The sequence below is a fragment of the Phascolarctos cinereus genome, unplaced genomic scaffold (genome assembly GCF_003287225.1).
Source record: "Phascolarctos cinereus isolate Bilbo 61053 unplaced genomic scaffold, phaCin_HiC Scaffold_3;HRSCAF=262, whole genome shotgun sequence".
Classification (NCBI taxonomy): Eukaryota; Metazoa; Chordata; class Mammalia; order Diprotodontia; family Phascolarctidae; genus Phascolarctos; species Phascolarctos cinereus.
In genome coordinates, this window is record NW_027555736.1 from 29,789,121 (window position 1) to 29,813,510 (window position 24,390).

The 24,390-nt window shown below is 38.5% G+C and overlaps 1 protein-coding gene across 3 annotated transcripts in view; it reads right to left on the reverse strand.

Moving 5' to 3' along the window:
• HERC4 (HECT and RLD domain containing E3 ubiquitin protein ligase 4) overlaps window positions 1–24,390 on the reverse strand; it is an 87,398-nt gene that overhangs the window by 19,975 nt on the left and 43,033 nt on the right. For all 3 annotated transcript variants that reach the window (XM_020998167.2, XM_020998165.2, XM_020998166.2), the window contains exons 9-16: window positions 22,784–22,944; window positions 18,141–18,217; window positions 16,924–17,048; window positions 15,251–15,310; window positions 15,027–15,138; window positions 14,205–14,394; window positions 11,647–11,819; window positions 4,744–4,863 (exon numbers count right to left, since the gene is read on the reverse strand). In XM_020998167.2, coding sequence (XP_020853826.1) covers window positions 4,744–4,863; window positions 11,647–11,819; window positions 14,205–14,394; window positions 15,027–15,138; window positions 15,251–15,310; window positions 16,924–17,048; window positions 18,141–18,217; window positions 22,784–22,944 — 1,018 coding nt within the window. The remainder of the gene's footprint in view (window positions 1–4,743; window positions 4,864–11,646; window positions 11,820–14,204; window positions 14,395–15,026; window positions 15,139–15,250; window positions 15,311–16,923; window positions 17,049–18,140; window positions 18,218–22,783; window positions 22,945–24,390) is intronic.

A 24,390-nucleotide genomic window follows, 5' to 3' on the forward strand; every position in this document is an offset into this window, starting at 1 on the left:
TTTTTACATTCCTTTGCCTCAGCTTCTTCATTATTATAAGACTGGGGATGATGAACAGAATGAAATTTGGTTTCTTTCCAGTGCATTCAACTACAGAGATGCCCGAGTTCATTCTTCGCTATTTTCAGGTTATGTAAACCATCAAGAGCATGTAAACTTCTTTTCAGAATTGTACTGAATCAAGGGAATTAGAGGTCTCCTGGCACACCCTTGATTCAATCTTAACAAAGTATGTTCTCACTCACGGCTCAGTTTTTTCATCTGAAAAATGGCAAGAATGTTCCTCAGAAACTTCTTAATTTTAGGAAAATGCTTCAAGTTCGACAGGTGCAAAGTCCTATGAGGCAGCAAAAGGATTCTTCTACTTTATGGAAAGAATCTGTAGTAGAAGTTGATCAAGGTCCTTGGGCAAGTGACTTTTGCACTAAATTAAGCAGATACTACTGAGAAGGAAAATTATTTCCTAAAGTGAATGGGAAACACTCTATTAATAGTGAATTTCCTGGTCAAGAGAAATAAATGAAAACATAAGAAAGCAACCAAAGCTTCTGGGGAGGGTGAGTTCTGGGCTTGTGATTCCTCGGTATGAAGAGCTACCAACAAGCACACTTCACTTACCGCTGCAGATCTGCCACCTACTCTGCAGCTCATAGCCTTGGCAGGGCTCCTGGGTCACTTAACTGAGAGGTGGTTCAATCTGCCCAGAGACACAGCCAGAACTATGTCTGAGGGGAACCTGAACCCAGGTCATTCTGGCTCTAAGGCCAGCCTTCTACTAGACAAGGCTGCCTCTTAATCAAGATATTTGAAGATAAAAGTAAAAATTAAAACAAAAACCAAGGCTAAAGTCAAAGGAAGCTGGAGGGTAGAGAGGAGACAGAGAAGTTTATGAAAGAGATGGTGGTTAAAACATAAAGGAAGGTTGCCTCATGAAACTAGAGATGGCAAACTCAGCACGGTCACAAATCCCTAAGGTGCAGGCCAAATACAGAGATAGGGTTTTATCACCAAATGATAAAGATGAAGTAAGAGAACTAAACATTCCTATACGTACAGATCTTCTTGCCCAGTAGAGTTATAAAAGGAAAATAAGTTAGGAGACTGACTTCAAGGCTATAATTCAACATTTTAATTTGAAGTGTGAAGAAAGTTAAGAGTAAGCAAACTCTAATTACCGTAATCAGTTCCTCTGAGTAAGAAAATAAAAATCTCTCATAACAACTGGTTATGATTGGGGTATATGGTGCAACAAGTCACTGAATATAGCCCCCTTGGTGCCCCTATGACCACCTGTTTCTGAGACAAGGTTGTTTGGGCTCATGAAAACTAATTTCAGTCTCTATATACTCTCGGCAACATGGGCAAGAGAAACCTAGAAGTAACCAGAGTAACCAATCAGATCCCTAGAAGGCAAGTTTTAACCTAAAAATTTTAGTGGTTGGTTTTAGTAGAAGTTAAGGAATACAAAGGGCTTCCTGTGACTAATCTGAGGCAGAAGAGTTAACGTATAAAGAACTACTTTTGATTTTTATGACTATGATTGCAAGACTGAATTACAAAAACAGAGTTGGAGGCTGAAAGCCAGGGAAGGTAGCAAAAAGCTGGTTGATGAAACTGAATCAAAAGATAGAGGAACAAGGGTTTCCACGGCAAACAGAAAGCACAGAGCTCAGACATGTTACTTCTTCTCATATTACACAAATTTGGCAATTTGAACCTGGAGAAAGACAAGAGAAAGAGACTAAGCCAAAGTACAGCAGGACAACAGGTCTGCAGAAAACAGGAGCAAAGGGAGAAGCTGTCTGGGGGTTCGCCTCCCTTCATGCCTCTCTTTTAATACAAAATAGCAGCAGTAAAACATTCTATATGAGGGTGTTACTCTGGCATTACTAGAATGGTGGGTGGCCAGAGCTCCTATAATACATATAGCAAACATCTAAACTTTAGCTTTAATGCTCACAAAAGCTCTGACTGCCAAGAAAACAATGCAACAACCCACCAAGATGAGCAGAAGCTGTTCTTGGAAACACACCCATGCAATTTAGCAGGCAGGGGGCTAGGTGTTAACTCACTGCCTTAAAGTGCAACCCCTCACACTAATGTACTGTTGGTGGAGTTGTGAACTGATGAAACCATTCTGGAGGATAATTTGGAACTATTCCCAAAGGGCTATAAAACTGTGCATACCCTTTGATCTAGCAATACCACTACTATGTCTGTATCCCAAAGAGATCATAAAAAAGAGGGGGGTGGGACATATTTGTACAAAAATGTTTATAGCAGCTCTTTTTGGGGTGGCAAAGAATTTGAAATTGAGGGGATGCCCATTGAGGAATAGCTTGACAAGTTGTGGCATGTGATTGTGATGGAATACTAATGAGCTATAAGAAATGACTAGCAGGATGCTTTCAGAAAAACCTGGGAAGATTTAAATAAACTAATGCAAAGTGAAGTAAGCAGAAACAGGAAGGGCAATATTGTATGATTATCATCTGTGAATGACTCAGCTATTCTCAGCAACACAATGATCCAAGACAATTCCAAAGGACTAATGACGACAAAATGCTATCCACCTCCAGAGAAATACCAATTTTGGTGTCTGAATGCAGATTGAAGTGTATTTTTTAAAATTTTCTTCATTTTTCTTGGGGTTTCTTTGGGTGAGGTCTGTTTTCTTTTGCAATATGCCTAACATGGAAGTGCTTTGCATGACTACAGACATACTTAATCTATATCAAATTGCTTGCCTTCTCAAGGAAGGGGAAGAGGTGAGAGGGAAGAAGGAGGAGGCAGGGGGAAAATTTAGAACTCAGATGTTAACATTTCTTTTACATGTAATTGAGAAAAAAAATTTTTTTAAAGACAAAAACCAAAAAATCCAAAGAGCAGTATCCCCCTGCAAATGCCTTCCCAGGGACTGACCCAGTTCTCTAACCTGCCCCTAGAAGTATAAGTGGTTCTAGTTCTGTCCTATGTAAACTGGGAAAGGGAGAAAAAGAGCATTTATTTAGAAATCCCCCAGGTCTAAAATGAGACAGTCTGATGCCATTACCACCTGGGGCCTGGCATAGATTAAAAAAACTATTCCTTTGGGTGTGGTCAGAAAATGTGATCCTTAAGCCACTTCAATAATGATAAAAACAATAATGGCCACAACACAAGTATTTATATATCTATCCACCTATCATTTATCTATCACCCATCTCTACCTCCATTACCCATCTATCACTCACTCTCTTATCTTTAACTTCTACCTATCTCTTTATCTATCTCCCTATCATCTATCATCTCTCTCTCACCTATGTATCTATCATCTATCTATCCATCATCTCTCTCTCTCTCTCCCCCGACCCCATCTATCTAATCTATATATAAATAGTATCTTAAGAGTTTTTCAAGTACTTTCTCCAGTGATCTCCTGTAAGGCAGAATCTACAAATATTATCCCCAAACGAAGACACTGAAGTTTGAAGAAGTTCAATGACCCGTCGATAGTCAAACACATGGTAATCAGTTAACATTTATTTAGTGCTAAGCACTGGGAACACAAAAAGGGGCAAAAGATAGTCTCTGACCTCAAGGAGCTTGCAATCGAATAAATGATCTAAGATTAAATGATAAAATGGGGACCTGAATGCAGACCCTCTTCCTAAGTACGGCGTGGGGCTCTGCTACACCACGCAGCTTCTGAGAGTAAACTAAGGTTGAAATTCCACACTACTGGGACTAGGAACAAGAGAATGAATCCTGAAACGCCCTGAGGAAGCTGCGAATGGGGGTTTTTGTCCTGGCTCACAAGAAGAGACATGTACATAGGGCTTTAAGGTTTCCAAAATGCTCCATGTGTGTTATTTCATAAGGTACAGTCTAGGTTTTATTCCCCTTGTTCAGATGAGGAAACTGATGTTCAGAAGTGTAACACAACTTACCATGATCACAGAGCCATGTGTTTGGAGCAGGATATAAACCCAAACATGGAGCTACTTGCTCCAAATTCTATTTTTCTAGATCAAATTTTTACATATCTAGGAATGTCATTCTTTTAAAAATTACCTTTCAATGGGTATTTTTTTAATTAAAGGGTGCTTTTTCTGTCATGGGACACGAATATTAATATATACAGAAGGCCTTGAAATCATAATTTGAGGTTTCTCTGTTTAAAATACAAATTTGAACAGAGGGAAAGGTAGCAAAGTAAGTATACACCTGTGGCCATGTTTCAAAAACACCAACTATGAAAAAAGACAAATAGGAAAGGGAAAGGAAGGAGAGGAAGAGGTGAAAAAGGAGAACACATGAGACCTGATGCTTCCTACTTTGAAGAACTCAGAGGTCTTCTTGCAGCTGCTTTTGAGACATTGTTCACCTTTACAATGGTAAATATATTCTCAAGATATTTCCAATACCAACTGAATTCAATTACAACTTAATAAAGGCCTACTACTACATTAGATAACGGGAAACCACCACCACCCCTTTCCTTAAGGAACTTATAATAGAAAAGTATACAAATCCAAGGGAATACAATATCACACCTGCATTTTCTATAAGACAGCATCTTGGTTTTTTTCTTATACAAGTGGAATACTGATTTATAAATCATGTGCTATATACAACTTCTATGCAATGTGCTTAAATTTTAAAAAAAAGTGTTCAACGTTTGTCTCAAGAGACAGCTCCATTTTGTTTTTCAGAAAAGACAGAAATGTAAAAAGCAATCACAGTATAAGCGAGCAGACGTACCATTCCATAGGCCTGCTGCTGCACCCAGTTGATGTAGTCATTCCGTATGTCTATTAATTCTTGCACTTCATGAATATAAAACTTGTCATATTGTATAATCTGTCCTGTTCTCTCATTTACCTGTGGAAAAATGACACCACTACTTACATATCATGGCATGGTATATATGTATGTATATTTTTAAGTGGCTTAATATAAAGAACATTTTCCACAGACTGAGCAATCCTGAGAAACATAAATGCTCTGGAGCATTTCTTCACCTAAATCAGTTTTACTCATTCATCAAAAGTTCACTGTAGGCCCACTACGTGCAAGGCACTGAGTGAGAAACACAAAGGAATACAAAGACTCAAGACACAATCCCAACTCTGCAGGTACAATCAGGTACAGACAGAAGACATATGAAGACAGATACTCCAAGAGAGGGAGCATGTATGCTAGAATGGAAAGAAAATTGGCCCAGTAGCCAAGAAGACCTGAGTTCAAGTCTTGCCTGACATAGATTCATGCTGTGTGTCCCAGGGAAAGTCATATAACTTCAGTTCTCAGACAATTCTAAAATGGTTAAGGTGCAGAGAAGGTGCCAACCTGAATCGATAGAAGGAGTTTTCTCATCTGCGATCTCCCTAATCAAATGAAAACACAAGTCCAATTGTCATCTCTGCCATCTTGTATATTACATGCCATAAGAATGACACAAAATAAGGATATACAGATATTCTAAGGACTACATAACTTCTACCTAGTGTTGTTAAAAAAGGTTTCACGAATCTAGACCTTGAAGAACGGGAATGATTATAATAGACAAACATGGCGCTGACGAGACATTTTAGGCAGAGGTACTACCACAGACAAAACAAGTGGCAGAAAGAAGACAAGCACTGAGGATGGAGGGTGCTGAACAGTGCAGTTTAACTAAAGTTAATGGCATATGTATTTATCTTCTGATATAGTAGAATATAAAGCTGGAAAGGAAGGTTACAAGCTGGTTGTAGTGAGTCTTGAACATTAAGTTAAAGCTCATGGTTTTATTCAACAGACAATGGGAAGCCCCTAAAGTTTATAAAGAAGATAATGAAACGACTGAAGTATCATGGTACACCACGATTAGTGTCACAGCGCTCTCTGAAAGAATGGAGTAGGGACAGAATGGGTGTAGGAAGATTAGTTAGAAAATTCCAGAAGAGACCAGTCCTAAAGGAGGAAGGGTCTGACCTGAGGTGATCACAAAATAGAGACTGGGAAGAAAGGAGTGGATGTCAGAGACATTAGAAAGAAATGAGTCAGTAACAAACTGGATTAAGGGATGAAATCACCCCTTAATAATACAGGTAATTAAGAGGAAAAAGGGAAGTAAAAAGTAGGAACTGGTTTTGGGGGAGGTGGGTACAGAGAAAAGAAACTAAAATCTGATTTATGATTTGTTGAATTTGTGGTACTGGTAGGACATTCAAATAGAATTGTTCAGAAGAAAAGGCAATCAGAAAAACAGGATTGAAGCCTGAGAGAGAGATTAGCAAAGGAAGCTTTCTAATGATGATTTTCAGGCAGATAGGAAAAAATCAATTAAGCTCTGGGTAAGTCTACTTTCCAGTTTCTCCAATGCTCTGTGACATATATTTCAATCAAAGAAAAGCTTATAATGTAACAGTTCACAATGAAAAGTACAATTAGTACAGGTATAGCACAAGAACAAAAGAATTACTTTAAATCTTATTAATCTCAATCAAAATCTTAATCCCATCATAATAATCCAAGGACTAAAAGGAAAAGCAGTTAAGACTATTGGAAACCAGGAGGAAAATGATGGATTCACATTGGGAAGCTAAAGAAAAAAGTCAGGCAGAAGCCTCATAAGGAATCCAAAGTATTCTTTCCAAATGTATTTTTTAAATGGAGGAGATATATGACATTCTGAAAGAGAAACAACAAAGAGTGGGTAGCTCACTCACATCACCAGACACAGGCCTGACATCTAACAAGTTCAATTAAAACCAGACTCTTCAGGCATTTAGTAACCATCAGTTTGGCCACTAAGCAAAAACACCCGAGATCATGCTTTACCAATCTGATCTTTCTATTCCCTATAATAAGATAATTATACGTTATTTTATATCATCAAAAGGACTATGAAACCTCAAGGTATAAAGAACGTGGTAATAATGATAACATAACATTTACACTGCACCTACTGTGCGCCAGGTGCTGGGTTGAGTGCTTTCAATCATTATCTCATTCGATCTTCAGAACAGCCCTGGGAGTCAGGGGCTCTCATCATCCCCATTTTGAAGAGACCGAGGTTGAGAGAGGTGAAATGATTTGCCCAAGTGTCTAAGGCCAGATTTGAATTCAAGTTTTCTTGACTCCAGGTCAGGTGCACTGTGGAGCCATCTAGCTGCAGAATGTGCTGCATTCATTCACCAGTTTTTCTGAAGGATCAGTCTTAACCATGTGTCTTTCATTATGCTATCTGGAGTACTAAAAAAGCTTTGGCCAATGTATTTCCATATGGCATGATGGGAAAGAGAAGCATATGCTCCCACCAAGGGTGGGTTATAAATGTTTTACAGCAGGCTCTTGGCGGAGGGGGTGGGGGGTGGGGTCTGCATAGATGATACATTTTTTAGTTTAATCTGCATCACTGGCATTTCTCCATCATTTTAACCTAGACAATCATCAAAACAACGAATCAAGCCCTGATTCGAAGTGTTTGCTATTTTTCATGGCATAAATGATCATGAGGAAAATTTAACAATCTGCTTTCTCCAAGCTGGCTCAGATCCCTTAAGTACTACTGTGGACAAATTCTTCAGTTCTCAATCTCATTCTAAAGACAAGATGGGAAGCAGAACTGTGAGAGGAGATTGATGCCTAGTTCTCAATCATGGGAAAGAACGAGGGTTTATATGTTCATGTTGGTGGGTGTATATACATATATATATATATATATATATATATATATACACACACACACACACACACACATATACACACACACGTCTTTGAAGAAACAATCTCACCAACGTCAGAATTGTCAAATTGCCAAACTGCCTCTAAGATAAATGAGAAATTCCTCTGAACAGCTTTAGGGTCCCAGCAACCAGGCCCCAGCCTACCTTCCCAGCCTCACTGGACATCACTGTGCTCCAGCCGTGCTGGCCTTTTGTAGTACACACACACACACACACACACACACACACACACACACACACACACCCTTCCTGAACACCATCTCATGTAAATCTTTTCTCCCTTTAAAGATGCAGCCCAAGTTGCAGAAATGTGTTTTGCATGACTTCATACATATAATGGGTATCACATTTCTTGCCTTCTCAATGCATGGGGGAGGGGGATAGAGGGAGGGAGAAAACTTGGTACTGAAAATAAAGATAAAATTCCTAGAAGAAAAAAAAAAGATGAATCCCAAACATCAGCTGCATGAGGCCTTTCCCAATCCCCTCCAAACACTAGATCCCCTCCCTCTCAAACTACATTATACTTAACTATGTTGTATAAATTTGTATTTATTCACTTTGTATTTGTTCCACGTATGTTTTTATGCATACTTGTCTCCCCCCATTAGAATATAAGCTTTTCGTGAGCATAGACAATTTATTTCTATGTAGTTATGTCTCCAGCACTTGGCACACGAGAGCCTAATAAATAGTTCTTGATTGATTGTTGCTAAAAAGCAACCTGAGTTTCTCCAAAGGTAGAACTCAAGTATTACTGACAGTGGGGAAGTATCACAGGTGACTGTGGCTGAACTATCAGGTGATGGAGAATCAAGGACAGCTGAGAACAGTAGCTGAATCCTTATAAAACAATAAGATTCTGAGTAGAAAAATAGTGAGAGCTTGGTGACTTCTTTGCAGATTTCAGACAGGAACTTTAGATCCTTGCTAAGGGACTAAAGTTCTGGCCACCCTACTCCTTGGAATGCTGTTTCTTAGAGCAGAATATCGTCTCCACAGAGCAATAGTTTGTTAGCCTCTCTTGACCACTATGAACTCACCAGCTTAATGAGTATAAGCCCTTATTTGGGATTTTCTTGGCAAAGATAGAGGAGCAGTTTGCCATTTCCTCCTCCAGCTCATTTTACAGATAAGGAACCTGAGTCAAACAGGGTTCAATGAAGTGCCCACAGTCACACAGCTAGTGTCTGAGGCCCAATTCAAACTCATGAAAATGAATCTGATTCCAAGCCCAGTATTCTATCCACACCCTACCTAGCTGCTCCCTCCCCCTTTAAAAAATTTTTTTTAATGCTTGTTCTGGTACCATTAAAAGATACTGTTCAATTTTATATTTATGTGGGTTTACCCTTCATTCTTAACTTTCTCCTCCCTCCTGCCCCCACATATACCTCACCTCTATGAAAAATGATGCTTAGAGTTCAGAATGTTCATTTGTAGTCTTTTGGGTAAGGTTGAATATTCATTTAGGATATAGGATAAAAATGTTCAGACTCAGTCACTCTTATCAGAAATTCCTTTTCTCTTTTGGCCTACGTTCATTGGGCTGGTGAGATCACAGGCTCATAATGGCCAAGAGCAGGCTAACAAATTACACTTGCTCTATGGAGACCATAACATCCACCCATCTTCTGTTATCTCCTCCTTCACCCTGTCTCACATAACGAAGTGGCCTTTCTCCTAAGCACAGCCAACACCTCTCCTTGTTGAAGTGACCCTACTCCATGCCATCTCCTCTAACAAAGGAACCCTCCCCTGCCCCGTCATCACTCTCACTTCTCTTCAATGTCTCCCTTTCTATCCGCTCCTACTCCACTGATAACAAACAGCCTCTGAAAACCCTCATTTGATTCTTTCATCCCCATCATGCCATGCTGTATCCCTCCTGCCTTTCATGGCAAAGCTGCTCAATCTACAAAGAGGGGCCCCCACTTCCTCTCCTCTGACCTTATCATGTCACCAACACTACTCTCTCTAAAGTTATTAATGATCTCTTAGCTGCCAAATCCAATGACCTTTTTATAATCCTCATTTTCCATAACACAGTTGATCACTCTCTCCTCTCCAGGTTTCCAGGACACCCCTCTCTCTTGTTCTCCTACCTATCTGACCTCTCCTTCTCAGCCTCCTCTGCTAGGTCTTCCTCCAGATCACACATTCTAAATGTAGGCAGCCCACTGGGTGGCATCCTGGGCCCTCTTCTCTTCTCCCTTAATATGTTTCACTTGATGATCTCATCAGCTCCCATGATTTACCATCTCTTTGCTGATGATTCTCAATTCTGCCTTTGCTGCCCCAATCTCTCTGCTGACCTCCAATCACACATTTCCAACTGCTTTTCAATCATCTAGGACTGGATGTCCAATAAATACCTTAAACTCAACATGTACAAAACGGAACTCATTATATTTTTCCCCAAACCCAGCCCCCTCCAAAGTTCTCTACTACTCTAGAGGGCAGCACCATCCCTCATCCCACTCCCCCAGGTCAGCAGCTTAAGTGCCATCCTGGTTCACTCAAACATGCCTCCTTCTCCCCTCCAACGCTACCACCCGCCCCAGTGAGGCCTTCATCTTCTTGTGCCTGGACTGCTGTCATTTCCTGCCAGGTAGCTCCCCTGCTACAGGCCTCTCCCCACTCTGGCCCATCCTCCATTCAGCTGCCTAAGTGATTTTTTTGTAAAATGAAGGCTTGGACCATGTCACTTCCTCTCCTTAATCAATTCCATTGGTTCCTGATTTCCAGAATAAAATGCAAAATCCTGTTAGGTATTTAAAGCCCTTCATAACCTACTCCGGCCTGCCCCTTCCGATCTTATTACTTCACTTATTACTTCACACTCCACCACTTCAATCTAGTACCACGGGCATTGTTACCTGCTCCCCAAACAAGACACCCCCTCTCTCAGCTCCAGGCATCTTCTCTGCTTGTCCCTCATATCTGGAATACTCTCCCTCTTCATCTCTGCCTCCTGGCTTCCTTTCCCAGGCCCTTAATTCTAGTACTTTCTCTCTGTTAATCATTTCCTATTTATTCTGTAAAGAGTTTTTGGTATACATCTGTTTGCTTGTTGTCTCATCCATTAGATCAGGAGCTCCTTAAGGGCAGGGACTATCTTTTGCCTCTTTCTGTATCCCAAGCACTTTTGCACAGTGTCTGGCACACAGTAGACACTTAATAAATGTTTACTGACTGACTGATTGACTTACCTTAATTCCAGGGAGGTTAGGTCTAGAAACCTCCAACTGAGATGGCTGAAAGAGTGAACAAAAGAACTAGTCCAGGTGGGTTTACCAATCACTTCAAGGTTTGGAGACAAAGACTTTACCATTAGATTACATCCTATGAAGACTGAATGATCTAATAGACTCATACCTATGGTACCAGCTAGGAAAGGTCATTAAATTGTCTATATGATAAAACAGTAGAGATGTCATTTCTTCATCTAAACTTTGTATTGCTAAAAATGTGAAGGCTACTGCAGAGAGTGATAGGGAAGAGTTAGCAAAATAATGACCCAGAGCTATTTATGTATCCACTGTCAAAGTCAGAGATCTATTTTGACTGAGGCAAGGAGAACATGTGAACAATAAAAATGTGCTTAAATAACCAAAGCAATATGACACTTAAAATTAAGATAAAAATTCTAAAACAAGACAAAAATACTTTCATGATAAAAAGGAAAAGGGAGCCATTAGTTGCTAACTTCCTAACTGTTCTCCCCTATAACGAATGTATGTGCATGCCACAGACAAATGAGATGATAACTAAAACCATTTTTTTAAAGGGAACTAAGATAGATGAATCTTTAGTACTCTTCTGATATGAAATTTTGGCTTCTATCTAAATCTAGAATAAAGTGGGTTACAAATAAACAGTGACATATCTGACAAAGCCACAGAGGAAAAAAAAAAGAAAATAAACATACCCTATGCAGTATTTCCAAAACCTTTAGAGCAGTGTGAAGGAAGTTGTTGAAAACCCTTCTTTCAGAAGGGGGGATTCCGATCTTGTAGAGTTTCAAAAGGTGAACCACAACTTCCTTGAACAGCTCCACTATCTTGAGAAACAAAGGAGGTTCAAGTACAGACCACCAGTTTTCTGTGATTAAAGGATGAACATGTAAATAAAACACACACAAATTACCACTTGCATAAAGTCTTTTCTATCCTAAAATTTCAACAAATGGAAAAAAAAAAGAACAATAGCATCTTTCTGGACAGATTTTAGCCTTGATTGGCACCTCTGGATTTCTTAGTATAAAATCAAGTAAGATACAGAGTAGAAGATATATAACATCTATTCACAACTGGTTTAAATATTCAAACACCCAAGAAACAATTAAATTTAAATATCAAAACTGCAAAAACTTAGTATTTTGTTACTGTTAAGTTATAGATTTTTTTTCAAGCATTATTTTCTGATCCAACATAACAGAGATTTGCAATCCAAGCATATTTACGATGCAATACAATCCTGGAAACTGAGTGAAAAAGTCAAATGTCACAAAGCTGTGTGTCAGATCAAATACCTCTGCTGCCTTTGGTTTTCCCAACCTCTCTACCAGGCAAGCTGTGTAAGTCAAGTCAAATGTACTCAAGAACTGGATCCTCCAGGGCAGGAAGACAAAAATACCTGAATACCAGAAAACAGTCCTCTTCAGCTATCAAGTACTTACTGAATCCTGACAGACAGCCTCTGTCTCTACTCCACCTTTACAATACATGGATCTCTATCTGGACTCCTATTCCTCTGACGATCTTCCTCGCCTGATCAGTTTGCTTCCACAGCCTGACTTTTCTTAAAGTTCTCACCTATGCACACCCCAACCTAGACTATCAGTGCTGGGTTTGTAGGCTCCAAGTAAGTTATACAAGTCAGTTATATAGCTAGAAATGAGTACAGGAAGGACTGTTGGGGTGCAGAAAAGTGATTAAGTCAAGGTAAGGAGAAGGTCTGCAACAAGATGATCCAACATTCCAGGCAACAATTTCAGAATACGGAGTCAAAAACTGAAGGAAAAGGCCCAGAAAAAAAAATGTGAAAATTCAAGAAGCACTTAATTATAAGGCTATATGATGCTCAACTCTAAGCAGGATCCCTGGAGGTTTGATAATGCAGGTAACTGAGAATTCTGACCCAGCAGAAAGAAGGCGTGTAATCAAACACTCATTCACAAATATCTGTCAAGGCCGTACTAAGTGTAGCATGCCATGCTGTCACAAAGAAGAGTAGTACATGGTTCCCTTCCCTCATGGAATGTATAGACTTGTAGACTAAATACAGACATATACAGACAGAACTATAATATAAGATTACTGAGGAAACAGGAGGAACTGCTTCATGGAAGGGACTGCATTTGAGCTGGGCCTTGAAAGATGGATAGAAACTGAACAGGGAGAGCTAGGAGGAATAAGGGTACATTTCACGCAGAAGAAATAATATAAGCAATAGTAAGAAGAGGGAAACTGTAGGTAATGTTGATGGCAAATGTAATGCAGTCTGGCTAGAAACAATGGTGTATAAAGGGAAAGAATATAAGGGAGGGTAGAGCCTGAAAAGTCAGAACTAAGACTCCGGACTTAACTGGTTTTCTACAGGGATGTTATCATTAGTGTTTTAGTAAGACCAAAATGGCAGCAGTGGGCAGGTATGAACATGTCACCCCCTACTCAATAAACTCCTTTGGTTCCCTATCACCTGCAGGATCAAATACAAAAATGCTGTTTGTCATTCTTGCCCTAGTCCCCTCCTACCTTTCCAGGCTTCTCATACCTTACTACGAGACACATATTCCTTGATCTTGACCCTGGTTTCCTGCCTATTTCCATAAACAAGACCCTCCTTGGCTCAAGACACTCTCTGGCTGTTCCTCATGCCTGGAACACTCTCCCCTCCACCTACTGACCTCCCTGGCCTCTTTTAAGTCCCAAATAAAATTCTTTCTTTTACTGAAAATCTTCCCTAACCTCTCTTAATTCTAATGCATTCCCTCTGTTAATTATTTCCTATTTATCCTATATACAGCTATGTTTGTACCTATCTGTTTGCTTGCTGTCTCCTCAATTAGAATGGGAGATCCCTGAAGGCAGGCACTGTCTTCTGCCTCTTTTTGTATCCCCTGCACTTAGCACAGTGCCTGGCATATAGCAAGTACTTAATAAATGCTTACTGAATGAATGAATCACTGAAAACCAAGAAACCACATAGGAGGCCACGGCAACTGTCCAGATAAGTAACATTATTCTACTACCAGCAATGTTTAAAAAAAGCTTCATCAGAGGCATTCTGAAACTAAGGGTACAATGCACGGTTGTGTTCATCTAACATACTTAGGAAAAAGAAGAAGGGAGACTACATGAGAGTGGCTGGAAATGGGAAGATGAAACAGAGCACTGAATGAGGCAAGGGTGAGTGAGGAGAGGCAGGGAAGCACACTCATGCAGTCAGCTGTTCAGCATGTTTCTAGAAAACATCATGTCTTACCAAGTACTCTCAATGGTGCCTTTTCAAGATTCACTAGTGCAGTTCCAAAGGGAATGGCTATTGTTGTGAAATTATTGGAATCGCTCATAAGTGGACATTCTGGTAAAATGAGATAAAATCGCAATGCTTCAACATCAGGTAAGGAACTAGTCAGTTTTGGAAGAAGATTCTTTTCCAAACTAGCTGCCACCTGCATTTTAAACAGAAAGTAAAATCTATTTAATTTACATTTGACATTACTTTCCAAAAAAAAACCCTTTTAGTAAAGAAAATAGGAAATTGAAATAAAAAAGTATAAGATACAATGAGAAATTGAAAATCACCACAGTATAGCCTAAAAATTAATGTCTAAGCCTTTCAAGAGAATTCACAAAGCTTAAGACATAACTCAGATTAAAATGGCTCCATCTGTGCCACTACATAAGAATTTAGCTGTCAAGGTTTGTTCAGCATTTTAACTACACCTACACCCTACGAAATGCAATATAAACATACAACAGGTAAACTGCAGTTGCTTTAAAATAAAATCTCATTATTACTATAATTAGTATTTAATACCATAATATGCAAAAGTACATCATGGTTGAAAGAATACCAAATAGCATACAAAATGGAGCCAAATTACTTGCTAGATTCATAACCATTTTCCCCCCTCCCCCTGCCAGACTTGAAGTTTCTGATTACCAATACACTATTACTAACTAGAAAAAAGTAAATTACTATAAATGTTCTCAAAAACATTTAAAATGTCTTCAAAAAAAGACCACAGAATAAGTCTCGCAAGACAAATGATGCGAAATAAAAAAAACCTTTAAGACAAACCTGCTGAACTATCAGAGGGTGGTCAGGTTGTATAAGTTTGTGAAAGAGAAGTCTAGCAGCATTCATATCAACCCCTGAGAACTTGGAGCCTGTTCTATAGTGATCATCATTGCTGAAAAAATTAAGATAAAAAGATTCTCAGTAAGTAATAAGAAGCCATGTAAGCTTTCTCATTCAATAATATAATTAGTGACATTCAGATACAGTAAAAGGCTGGCACTTACCTAATAGCTAAAAAACTGCCATTTAGACAAGCAGCCGAAGAAAAGGTTCCATCAATCTCACTGAATAAAAATTTACAACACAGAAAATGACATGTTAATTTTTCATTTGTTTGTTCTTATCATTTACATGAATACTTAAATTCTCTTCATTATCATGGCGATTTGAACTTGATGCCCAAATAGTGAATCTGTAAATGATGTTAATGAATGAATGTTGATTCATAAGGTATTATTGTCAATCAACTCAGGAATGGTTACTTCATTTAAATTCATGTTTCTCAGACTCCTTTCCTTAAAACAAATAGCTTTTTTTTTTTTGCTTTTAGGCAACTGAGGTTAAGTGACTTGCCCAGGGTCACACAGCTAGTAAGTATCAAGTGTTTGGTCTGAGGCCGGATTTGAACTCAGGTCCTCCTGACTTCAGGGCCAGTGCTCTATCCACTGCGCCACTAGCTGCCCCCAACAAACAGCTTTTCTTAATGTTGTGACTAAAATATATGTAATATAATAATGGATTATAGTACTAGGTTTGGCATCAAGACCTCCTAGATTCAAATTCTAACCTCTGACTTGGCTGTTTTGTGATCCTGAAAAATTAACATAACCTCGTTATGTAAATTCCTACAGCTTAACTACTAACTCAAATGGTTGTTGAAACACACTAACACTACAGAACCTTTGTGTACTGCAACATAAAATAGGTATTTCTAGGATGTAATGCATCTTTAAAAAATACTTTTTTGACATTGCTTTACAGGCTTTTCAAAAATGCTTTCAGTTTTGGGGAATGTGGGCTCCAAAACCAGTTTAATACACAAAATATAAAAAAACATTAAATATGTCTATTGTCAAAGTGTGGGAAATACTTTTGAAATTTTTACATGTGAAATATAAATAAGATGTCCATAATAAGACCACAAAAAATACATTTCATATTAAAAGTTGGTCAAATGAAAAGGAGACAAAGAGAGATATAATTAAGATCTAGGTTGCGAGCTGTATAGGATACAGAAGCAGCTAGGTAGCATAATGGATATACCTCTAGGCCTGGAGTCAGGAAGACATGAGTTCAAATCTAGCCTCAGACAGACACTTACTAACTGTGGATCCTAGGCAAGTCACTTATCCCTGTTTGCCTCAGTTTCCTCATATGTAAAATGAGCCAGAGAAGGAAATGGAAAACCACTCCACTATCTCTGCCAAGCAAACCCCCTCAAAGAGGTCATGAAAAGTCAGACATGACTGAAAATGACTGAACAACAACAATAATATAGTACAATGAGTGCTAACTTTGAAGAAACAACACCTAGGTTCGAATCCTGACCGGCACCACTCTCTGTGACTTCAGAAAAATCACTTCTTTGCTGGGCCTCAGTTTCCTCCTCCAGGAAAGACGTTGTTGGACTAGACGATCTCCAAGTTCCCTCTAGCTTTAGCATGGCTCCCCAGCACACAGTAAGCACTTAATAATTCCTTTTTATTCATTTATTCATCTATGCTGTTATGTGACCTATAGCTATGGAATTTTAAAAATGTAAACATTGTCTTATAACTTAAGTGATTCTGACATGGTTCCCTAAATGGAAAATCCCAAGTAAACTGATTCTACATTCTGCTTTTTTTGTCACATACGAGGTATATGTTTAATCACTGCTGATAATTTTCTTCCTTACTTGGCTATTTCCAACGGAAACCTTCCAGAAGAGTAGCTTAGCCATCTTTGAATGAGAGATTCATTTACAGTCCAGATCTGCTTTGAAGGGTCAGGACATCTAAAATCATCTGGTGGCCCAAGGCTCTAAATTGTAAAAGAGGCACAACAAATTTAAAAGAAAAAAAAAAAAGAAAGAAAAAATTGAGCTTAAAAAAAAAATATTGAACTGCAACTTTGCTTGTCGTCCTACAATTTAGAACCAGCCACATTAAGACAGAAGTGGATTATTATTAAAAAGCCTGAAATAAAAAACATCAAAAGGGCTCTGACATGTATATTTGTTTTGTAGATCAGAAGGCAGAGAGAAGGGGAAACCCTCTAGAGTCGAGCCAGAGAGGAGCATGGAGCATCAGGAGAAAGGAGAAATAAACAGCAGGGCTGAGCACTCACAGAGAAGATCCAGGGGAGGGCAGTCCTTCCTTACAGAACTAACGGAACTTAATTCAGGCTAAAGCTACCACTTACACCTCTCTCCTTAAGAACCAAGGGAAATTAAGAAATGATCTACTCTTTCCCTACTTTCCCCTCCCAGTCCATATCCATTAAGAGACATTGTAGTATACTCAATTTCTTTAACCTAATGTAATCTGAACTTCTGTTACAACTATACAGAGGTCAGGTGTTAGTCAGAGATAAATAAAAATTCAAATTAGGGTAGAAGTCAACCCTCTGCCTAAATGTTAGAAATTTTCTTAACTGGGAGCTCATCCTAACTTTTATTTAATATAAATTTAATTTTTATATATGTATGTGTGTATGTGTGTGTGTGTGTGTGTGTGTGTGTGTGTGTGTGTGTGTGTGTGTGTGTGTGTGTGTGTATATATATATATATATCAATAATTTAACATAAATTCCATAAAGCAGCAAAGGAGGGGAATTCAATGACTTTGCAAAGCAGTTACACTGTTCCAAGCTAAAAAAAAAAAAGAGCTAACTGCTCTAAAAGGAGATGGCTACTTAAATCTCCAGAAAAAAAAGGGATAGAAAGGACAATGACTGTCCTACTGGCCAAAGCAACACCCACAATTACCAGTTTGAAGGAAAAGTACTCAATGATTTCCTATATTATAATAAATAACTTAGATACATAAAGCATGTCTCCAAAATAAGAATTCTCTGAAGAATTTTTTAAAAGTTATATGAGCTTGAAAATAGTTTACATGACTATATTTTTACCTGTGGGCTAGAATAATGGGAAAAGCTTTGGTCACCACCTGAAAAAATTCTTTTAACACAGAAGTATTCTTCACCATCTGTAAAAAGAATAATATGCAAATTATTAAAAATGCAAGGCTTCTGTACTTCAGAGCATCTGCTTGTGCCTCCTGATAGTCTATGAGTCTCCCAACATAATACGACCTTTTACACACAATCATGCAAGCCACGACAGAAAGTAAAGTGGAGCTCAGACTTCTGGAGGGGTTGGAATGACCAAATCAAGCACATTAGGGGTTGCAGTGCAGGAACATATACTGAATTAACAAACTCTTGTAGAAAATGGCAAAGGAATCTCATCCACCATCACTCTTCCAAGTGTGTGCCCTCATTAACACTCAATTTTCCTTTACATTCCTATTTAAGAATGTAAAGAAACAGGCTCCATTATTAGGAAGTGAGTTTCTCAAAGGCTGGAACATTGGCAAAATTGTTTCTATAGCCCCCTCGGGACTTAGCGCTATGCCTTATTGAGATAGAAAGCCCTCAAAAACTGTTGAAAGCACTGCAAACATTACGTAAGTTCTTCAAATGCAAACACTGCACTAGTTCTTCAAAATTTAGGGCTGAAAAGGAATAAATTGCGCAAGAGGAATGAAGAAGGGAGATGAACGTATGAATGAATGTTCACTCCGAAAAAAATATTCGCCTAAGGACAGCCAATCAGAACTAGAGAAATATATTAAAATTAACAATGTCCATTTATTTGCTAAAAAAAATTGTTTTTAGTTAGTATTTTACACTTGAAGTGAAACCAGGACATAATTTTTTTTAATTTACAAAACAAATAGCATTCAATTCACTTTTTCTCTTTTAGGATCCTTAAAGGCGAACAGCCCTTTGGCCAAGGCAGAAAAAGCTAAGAAATATAAAGCACTCATTAAGCATGTATCAGGAACTTTGCTAACATAATATAAGTTTTAAGTTAAGAAAACCATATTTTCCCCCAGGCCTGTAATTTCACTGGTGCAGGAAACTATTAGTGAGGAAACAGCCTCTCTAACAATTAAGACAAGCAACTGTTCTTCAACTTGTAGCTTGATAACCTCCCTGGGGCATTACCAGCTTCAGTAATCTGCCTGAAGACACAGTCTTCCTAACTCAGAGTGAGGCACACCAGGCTACCTTTTAAAAACAACTGTATTTCCCTCAAAGGGCATATAAATATCATGTGGCTAAGAAAGGAAAAGTGGAGAATTCTAGAGAAAGGGCCAGTGTGTATAGTAGCCATTCATCTATTACCTCTGTGAGTTTTATCATTCCCACAAATTCTTGTGGATTCTTTTCATCCTGCAGAAAGACACTGGGGCAGAACCAACTCTGTTAATCACTGGGTCCTGAGGCTCTACCCTATCGACTAGTTTAGCTCCCATGAAATAAATTTGTATCATAATTATATTTACATATGCCTGGGAAATCACAGGCTTTGAATTATAATCAGCATATTCAATTTGTATAACATTTTGTACCTTTTAGAAAACTGGTACTTTAGTTAATTTATTTGATCTTTACATCAATCCAGTGAGCTAGCTAAATAGACTGAGTCCTTTTATTTCCATTTCACATATAGGAAAAAAGGTAAGCAACTCACTCAGTGAGTTATAAGACCAAAATCCAGGTCTCCTGACCTCCCAACTCTAAGACTCTTTCTATACCAAACATATACGCCCAAAGTTTTTACATCATTAATCAGGATTTCTCAAAGGGGGTATCAAAATTAATGTTTCTAAAGCACTAATTTTCAATGGAACTGCCTGTAACATAAATGCTGCTAGTTATGCTATACAGTAAAAAGGATGATTTTTACTAATTTTCAGACAGAATTGATTCTTGAATACAATGTGCTCGATCACTGAAAGACTGATGTCAATATCATAGAATGGAATGGATTTGTTACTAAATTTAATGCTAAATAGCATTCATTTTAATAGCCAATTACCTGATTCCACCAATTTTATTTTGGGTGTGTTGCAGAAACAAATATCTTTACTCTACAAATCAAAATCCCTGATCTATTTTTTTTTAATCTCAGACTTCACAAAAATTCAAAACAATTTTTTTTCTTTGTACTTTTAACAGTTTTATATGTAGTGCTGAGGACAAAGTATACATTAAATCAACATCTGTAAACTTCTCAGTGGAATTCTTACACACTAACAGAATTAAGTGATTTGAATTCTGTCTCCAAACGGACCTTGCTGGGTGACAGAATCACTCCTCTGTGGCTGAAGCAGACTTGACCAATAAATAGCTGGAGTGACTGTACATGCAAGGGGGGAGAAGGGAGACGGGCTGAGTGGCAGCAAAATCAGCATACCCTTTTCCTAGCTAGCTATGGTTTTCTTTGGCTTGCTTTTTTTTTAACTTTTAAATAAAAAAATTTACAAGCATTTATTTGATCTCATCCCCACTTCCCCCTACTTTAGGGGAAAAGCACTAGTCACAATTAAGCCAAGTGGAACAAAACAAAGACCCTGCATGAGCTCTACCCCACTCAGCCCATCTCCCCCCTAACTATCAGGAGGAGCACAGCAGCCAATCAATCTATCAGGGCCCTAGAACCACACTTAGTCAATGACACAGGTCACATGAGGGTGCAGACTCTTAGTCTTACTGTCTACATCCTTTTCCTCCACGGTCTACTCACTTCATTCTCTGTTCGTTCAAACAAACTTTTCCAGGTTTCTCCAAAAAAGTCCTTTTTATCACTTCTTACAAAATGATAGCACATTACATTCATAATCCAAAAATTTTTAGTCATTCTAAACTGCTGAGCAACTCTTTAGTTTCTAGTTCTTTGCCACTACAACAAGAGCTACTATAAATACTTTATTCTTGATTTCTTTGGAGTATAAATCAAAGGAAATGCCCAGTGAACTAACTCTGGGAGGCATAGTTCTAAACTACTGCCTAGAGCAGCTGGAGTAATTCACAGCTCCACCAGCAATACATCAACATGCCCGTTTTCCCACAATCTCTCCAACATTTGTTATTTTTCTTTTTCTCATTTTTTGCCAATCTGATGGGTGTGAAGTAGAACATGAGAGCTGCATTAATTTGTATTTGTCCAATTATTAGTGATCTGGAGAATATTTCATATGTCTGCTAATGACAGCATGGATTTCTTCCTCTGAAAACTAACTATTCTTATCCTTTCCCTATTCACCAATTGGGGAATGGATCTTATTCTTATAAATTTGAATCAGTGCTTTATACGTCTTGGAAATGAGACCCAGAGAACCTTGGCACAAAGCTTGCTTCCCAGTTCACAGTTTCCCTTCCAATCTTAGTTGCACTGGGTTTTTTTGTACAAAACCTTCTAAATTTTAAGTAATCAAAACTGTCCACTTCTCTTCTGGGATCCTCTCTGCTCCTTCTCTGACCCTCAACTCTTCATAGGTGTAAAGGTAATTTCTTCCCTGATTCTTTAATTTGTTGATGATGTGACTTTTTCCATCTAAATCATGGAGCCACTGGAAGCTTATCTCTACATGGTATGATGCCTGCCAGACTATTTAGTTTTCCTGGAAGTTCAGTGAATCCTTGCTTGTTTTGACAATTTTCTCCTCTTGCGACATTTTCTCTTTGCCACTATCTCTTTGGTGTTTAGCCTGGCCCATTTTCCTGATACTTCTGCTTCCTCTGTTGGCCTGGCACTTTCACCTGCCTATACTCCTATAAGACAGCTCTGCCTTGCCCATTAATTTATGTTTGTATCCATTTCCATCCTGTGCAATGCAGAGCTGGCCTGGCTGTTAATGTCTGTAGTCTTGATGCTGGTAGAATGGACATGCCAATATTATCTCAAGCATTCTAAGATATGCTGCTTCCAGGAGAACAAGGAACATTCAGAAGTGATGAATCTTTGGAAAATCAATATGATTACTTATTGTAACCATGCTGTTCCAACTGAATTATGGAGAAACTACACCAAAGCCAGTTGTTAGGCTACTAGCTTTTGCCTTCTTTTATAAAACTCACAATTAAATATCAAACATGTCATTAAAAGCTCACAGGCAGGCTAATGCCATTAAAGTAAATGTGGCCTATACTCTGAAATGTAATGGGGATTAATAATTTCCCAAAGCAATCCTTTCCTATTTGGTATTAAAAAACCAACACGTGACTCCTTCTACACAGCTCTTAAAGATAAAGTGTAACCAAAATACCATCCTTGGGTTTGTCAAAAGAATCAAATTTGCCTATACATGGAATCTTTGATGCTATTTATTTTTTTTAAAAATGCCAGAGACAATTTCAAATGATACCTTCGCATCACTTCTGGATAAAGGATATTGGTGATTAAGTCTACTTCACACATAAAGAAATTTAACTCTCGCTTGCCTCAAAAAAAACCAACAACAACAAAAAGAGTTTTGCTTCTCACTAAAGGTTACCAGGTTTCATCTCAGGAGCCAACAACAAAACATCTTCATACTTGGATTCAAGTATCATAAATGAAAGAAAATCCCACTCAGAGGGATTCAGAGACAGGAAAAAGGGAATGGGAAAACAAGTCTGAAACAGCAAAAGGATGGTTGAGTTCATAAAAAAAGAAAATACTTTGGCTGTAGTATCTATTCTCAAATGAATGACACACTTACCATTATTTGGTGGACACTTCCCACTGTAAGGGAACCAATTTCCTTTCACTGTGAAAGGGCTTTTCCTGTTGCTTGTTGAACCGGTTCCAAGTTGCCCATTGCCACCAAGCCCAAAAGAATAAATTCTTCCTGATGAAGGAACAAAAGCAGAAGTGTGCTGCCTAGGGCAAAAAGATATAGAAAAAATATAGACTTAATATGTTACCCTCTAAATAATTCTTCTAGAGGATAAAAGTTTTTTGTTTTTGTTTTGTTTCATTTTTTAAAGAGTTTTCACTGATTAAGCAACCATGGAGAGTTAAGAAGTTCTTTAAAAAGCACATTTCAATGACTTCAAATCAGGGCACATTTTCACAGTTATACAACTTACTGAAAAGCGTAAAAAACACAAGATTCCACTGGATATAGGATGTAAATGTCTTAAAGGCAACAGGTGTTTGTTTTCATCTTTGTATCCTCAGCATCTAGTACAAGACCCTGAAGTTAATCAACAAGTGTTTATGAACTGTTTACCAGTAGCAGTGTATGGGGTGCTCAGGAGGACTAACACCTCTGGGGTCCACCTGATTCACCCAACTCTCACCTGCAGCTCCAAAAAGCTGCAGCATGTACAACAGCCATACCTCAGTAAATCACCTCAGGGCAGACAGACTACACCAGGCGGAGGATAATCAATGAGCCTCAAAACCATAAGGAGATGTCTACCCAAGCATGTGAAGAATTCCCCCGGTGGAATGGGTGAAATGAGTACGATTTGTTTCAATGGCCACAAAGGTGGCTGAAGCAGGCACTGTGGAATGCTCAGAACTTCATCAGACATCAAAGATGCCAAGGTCACCCACTACATCAAGGGCCACTGCCAAGCAACACGACTTTTGTCCTGCCACTGGAAGAGAGAGTGAGGCCTCCCTTAAATCCAATTCACAAACCAGTCAAGACACCACCCATGATGCCACTGGTCCTACCACTATGAGCCAGGCACAGTGCTAAATGCTGAGGACACAAGACAAAAACAAAACTGTCCTCCACAGGAAGCTTATACTCTACCCACTATCCATTGCACATAGTAGGCATTAAATGGCTGTTGAACTGAAAAAGCATTAGCCCTTATAAAACAAAACACAGGCTCAAAGATTCTTATCCAACAAGGTGTCTTTCACATGTACATAATAACTCTACATGATTCCTTGACAGATGCCACCAGAAAGATAACCGAGGTTCAACAAACTTCTTATTGATGTCAAGGAAAACATAAAAAAAAAAGGAGATGTAAATTTGCCAAAATATGTTTGTCACTATCATTGAAGATGTCCTGAGAAAAGTCCAAATTGAGGAGCACATTAGGTTGACCGCATCAAGTCCCAATATATTACAGCGCCCAAAATATTACAGAGACTGGCTTAATCTACATAAGAAAAACCAAATGGATGAAAAATGTCTCTTCTATGGCTTGAAGTTGGCCAACAATCAAAAAGCATTTAAGTGCTTACTAAGGACTAAGGATGCAAAGACAGGCAAAAACAATCAGGGCCCTCAAGGAGCTGAGATCACTACAAAGATAAGCAATATAAAGTGACAACAAGGTATGCCTATCATCAAAAGATAGT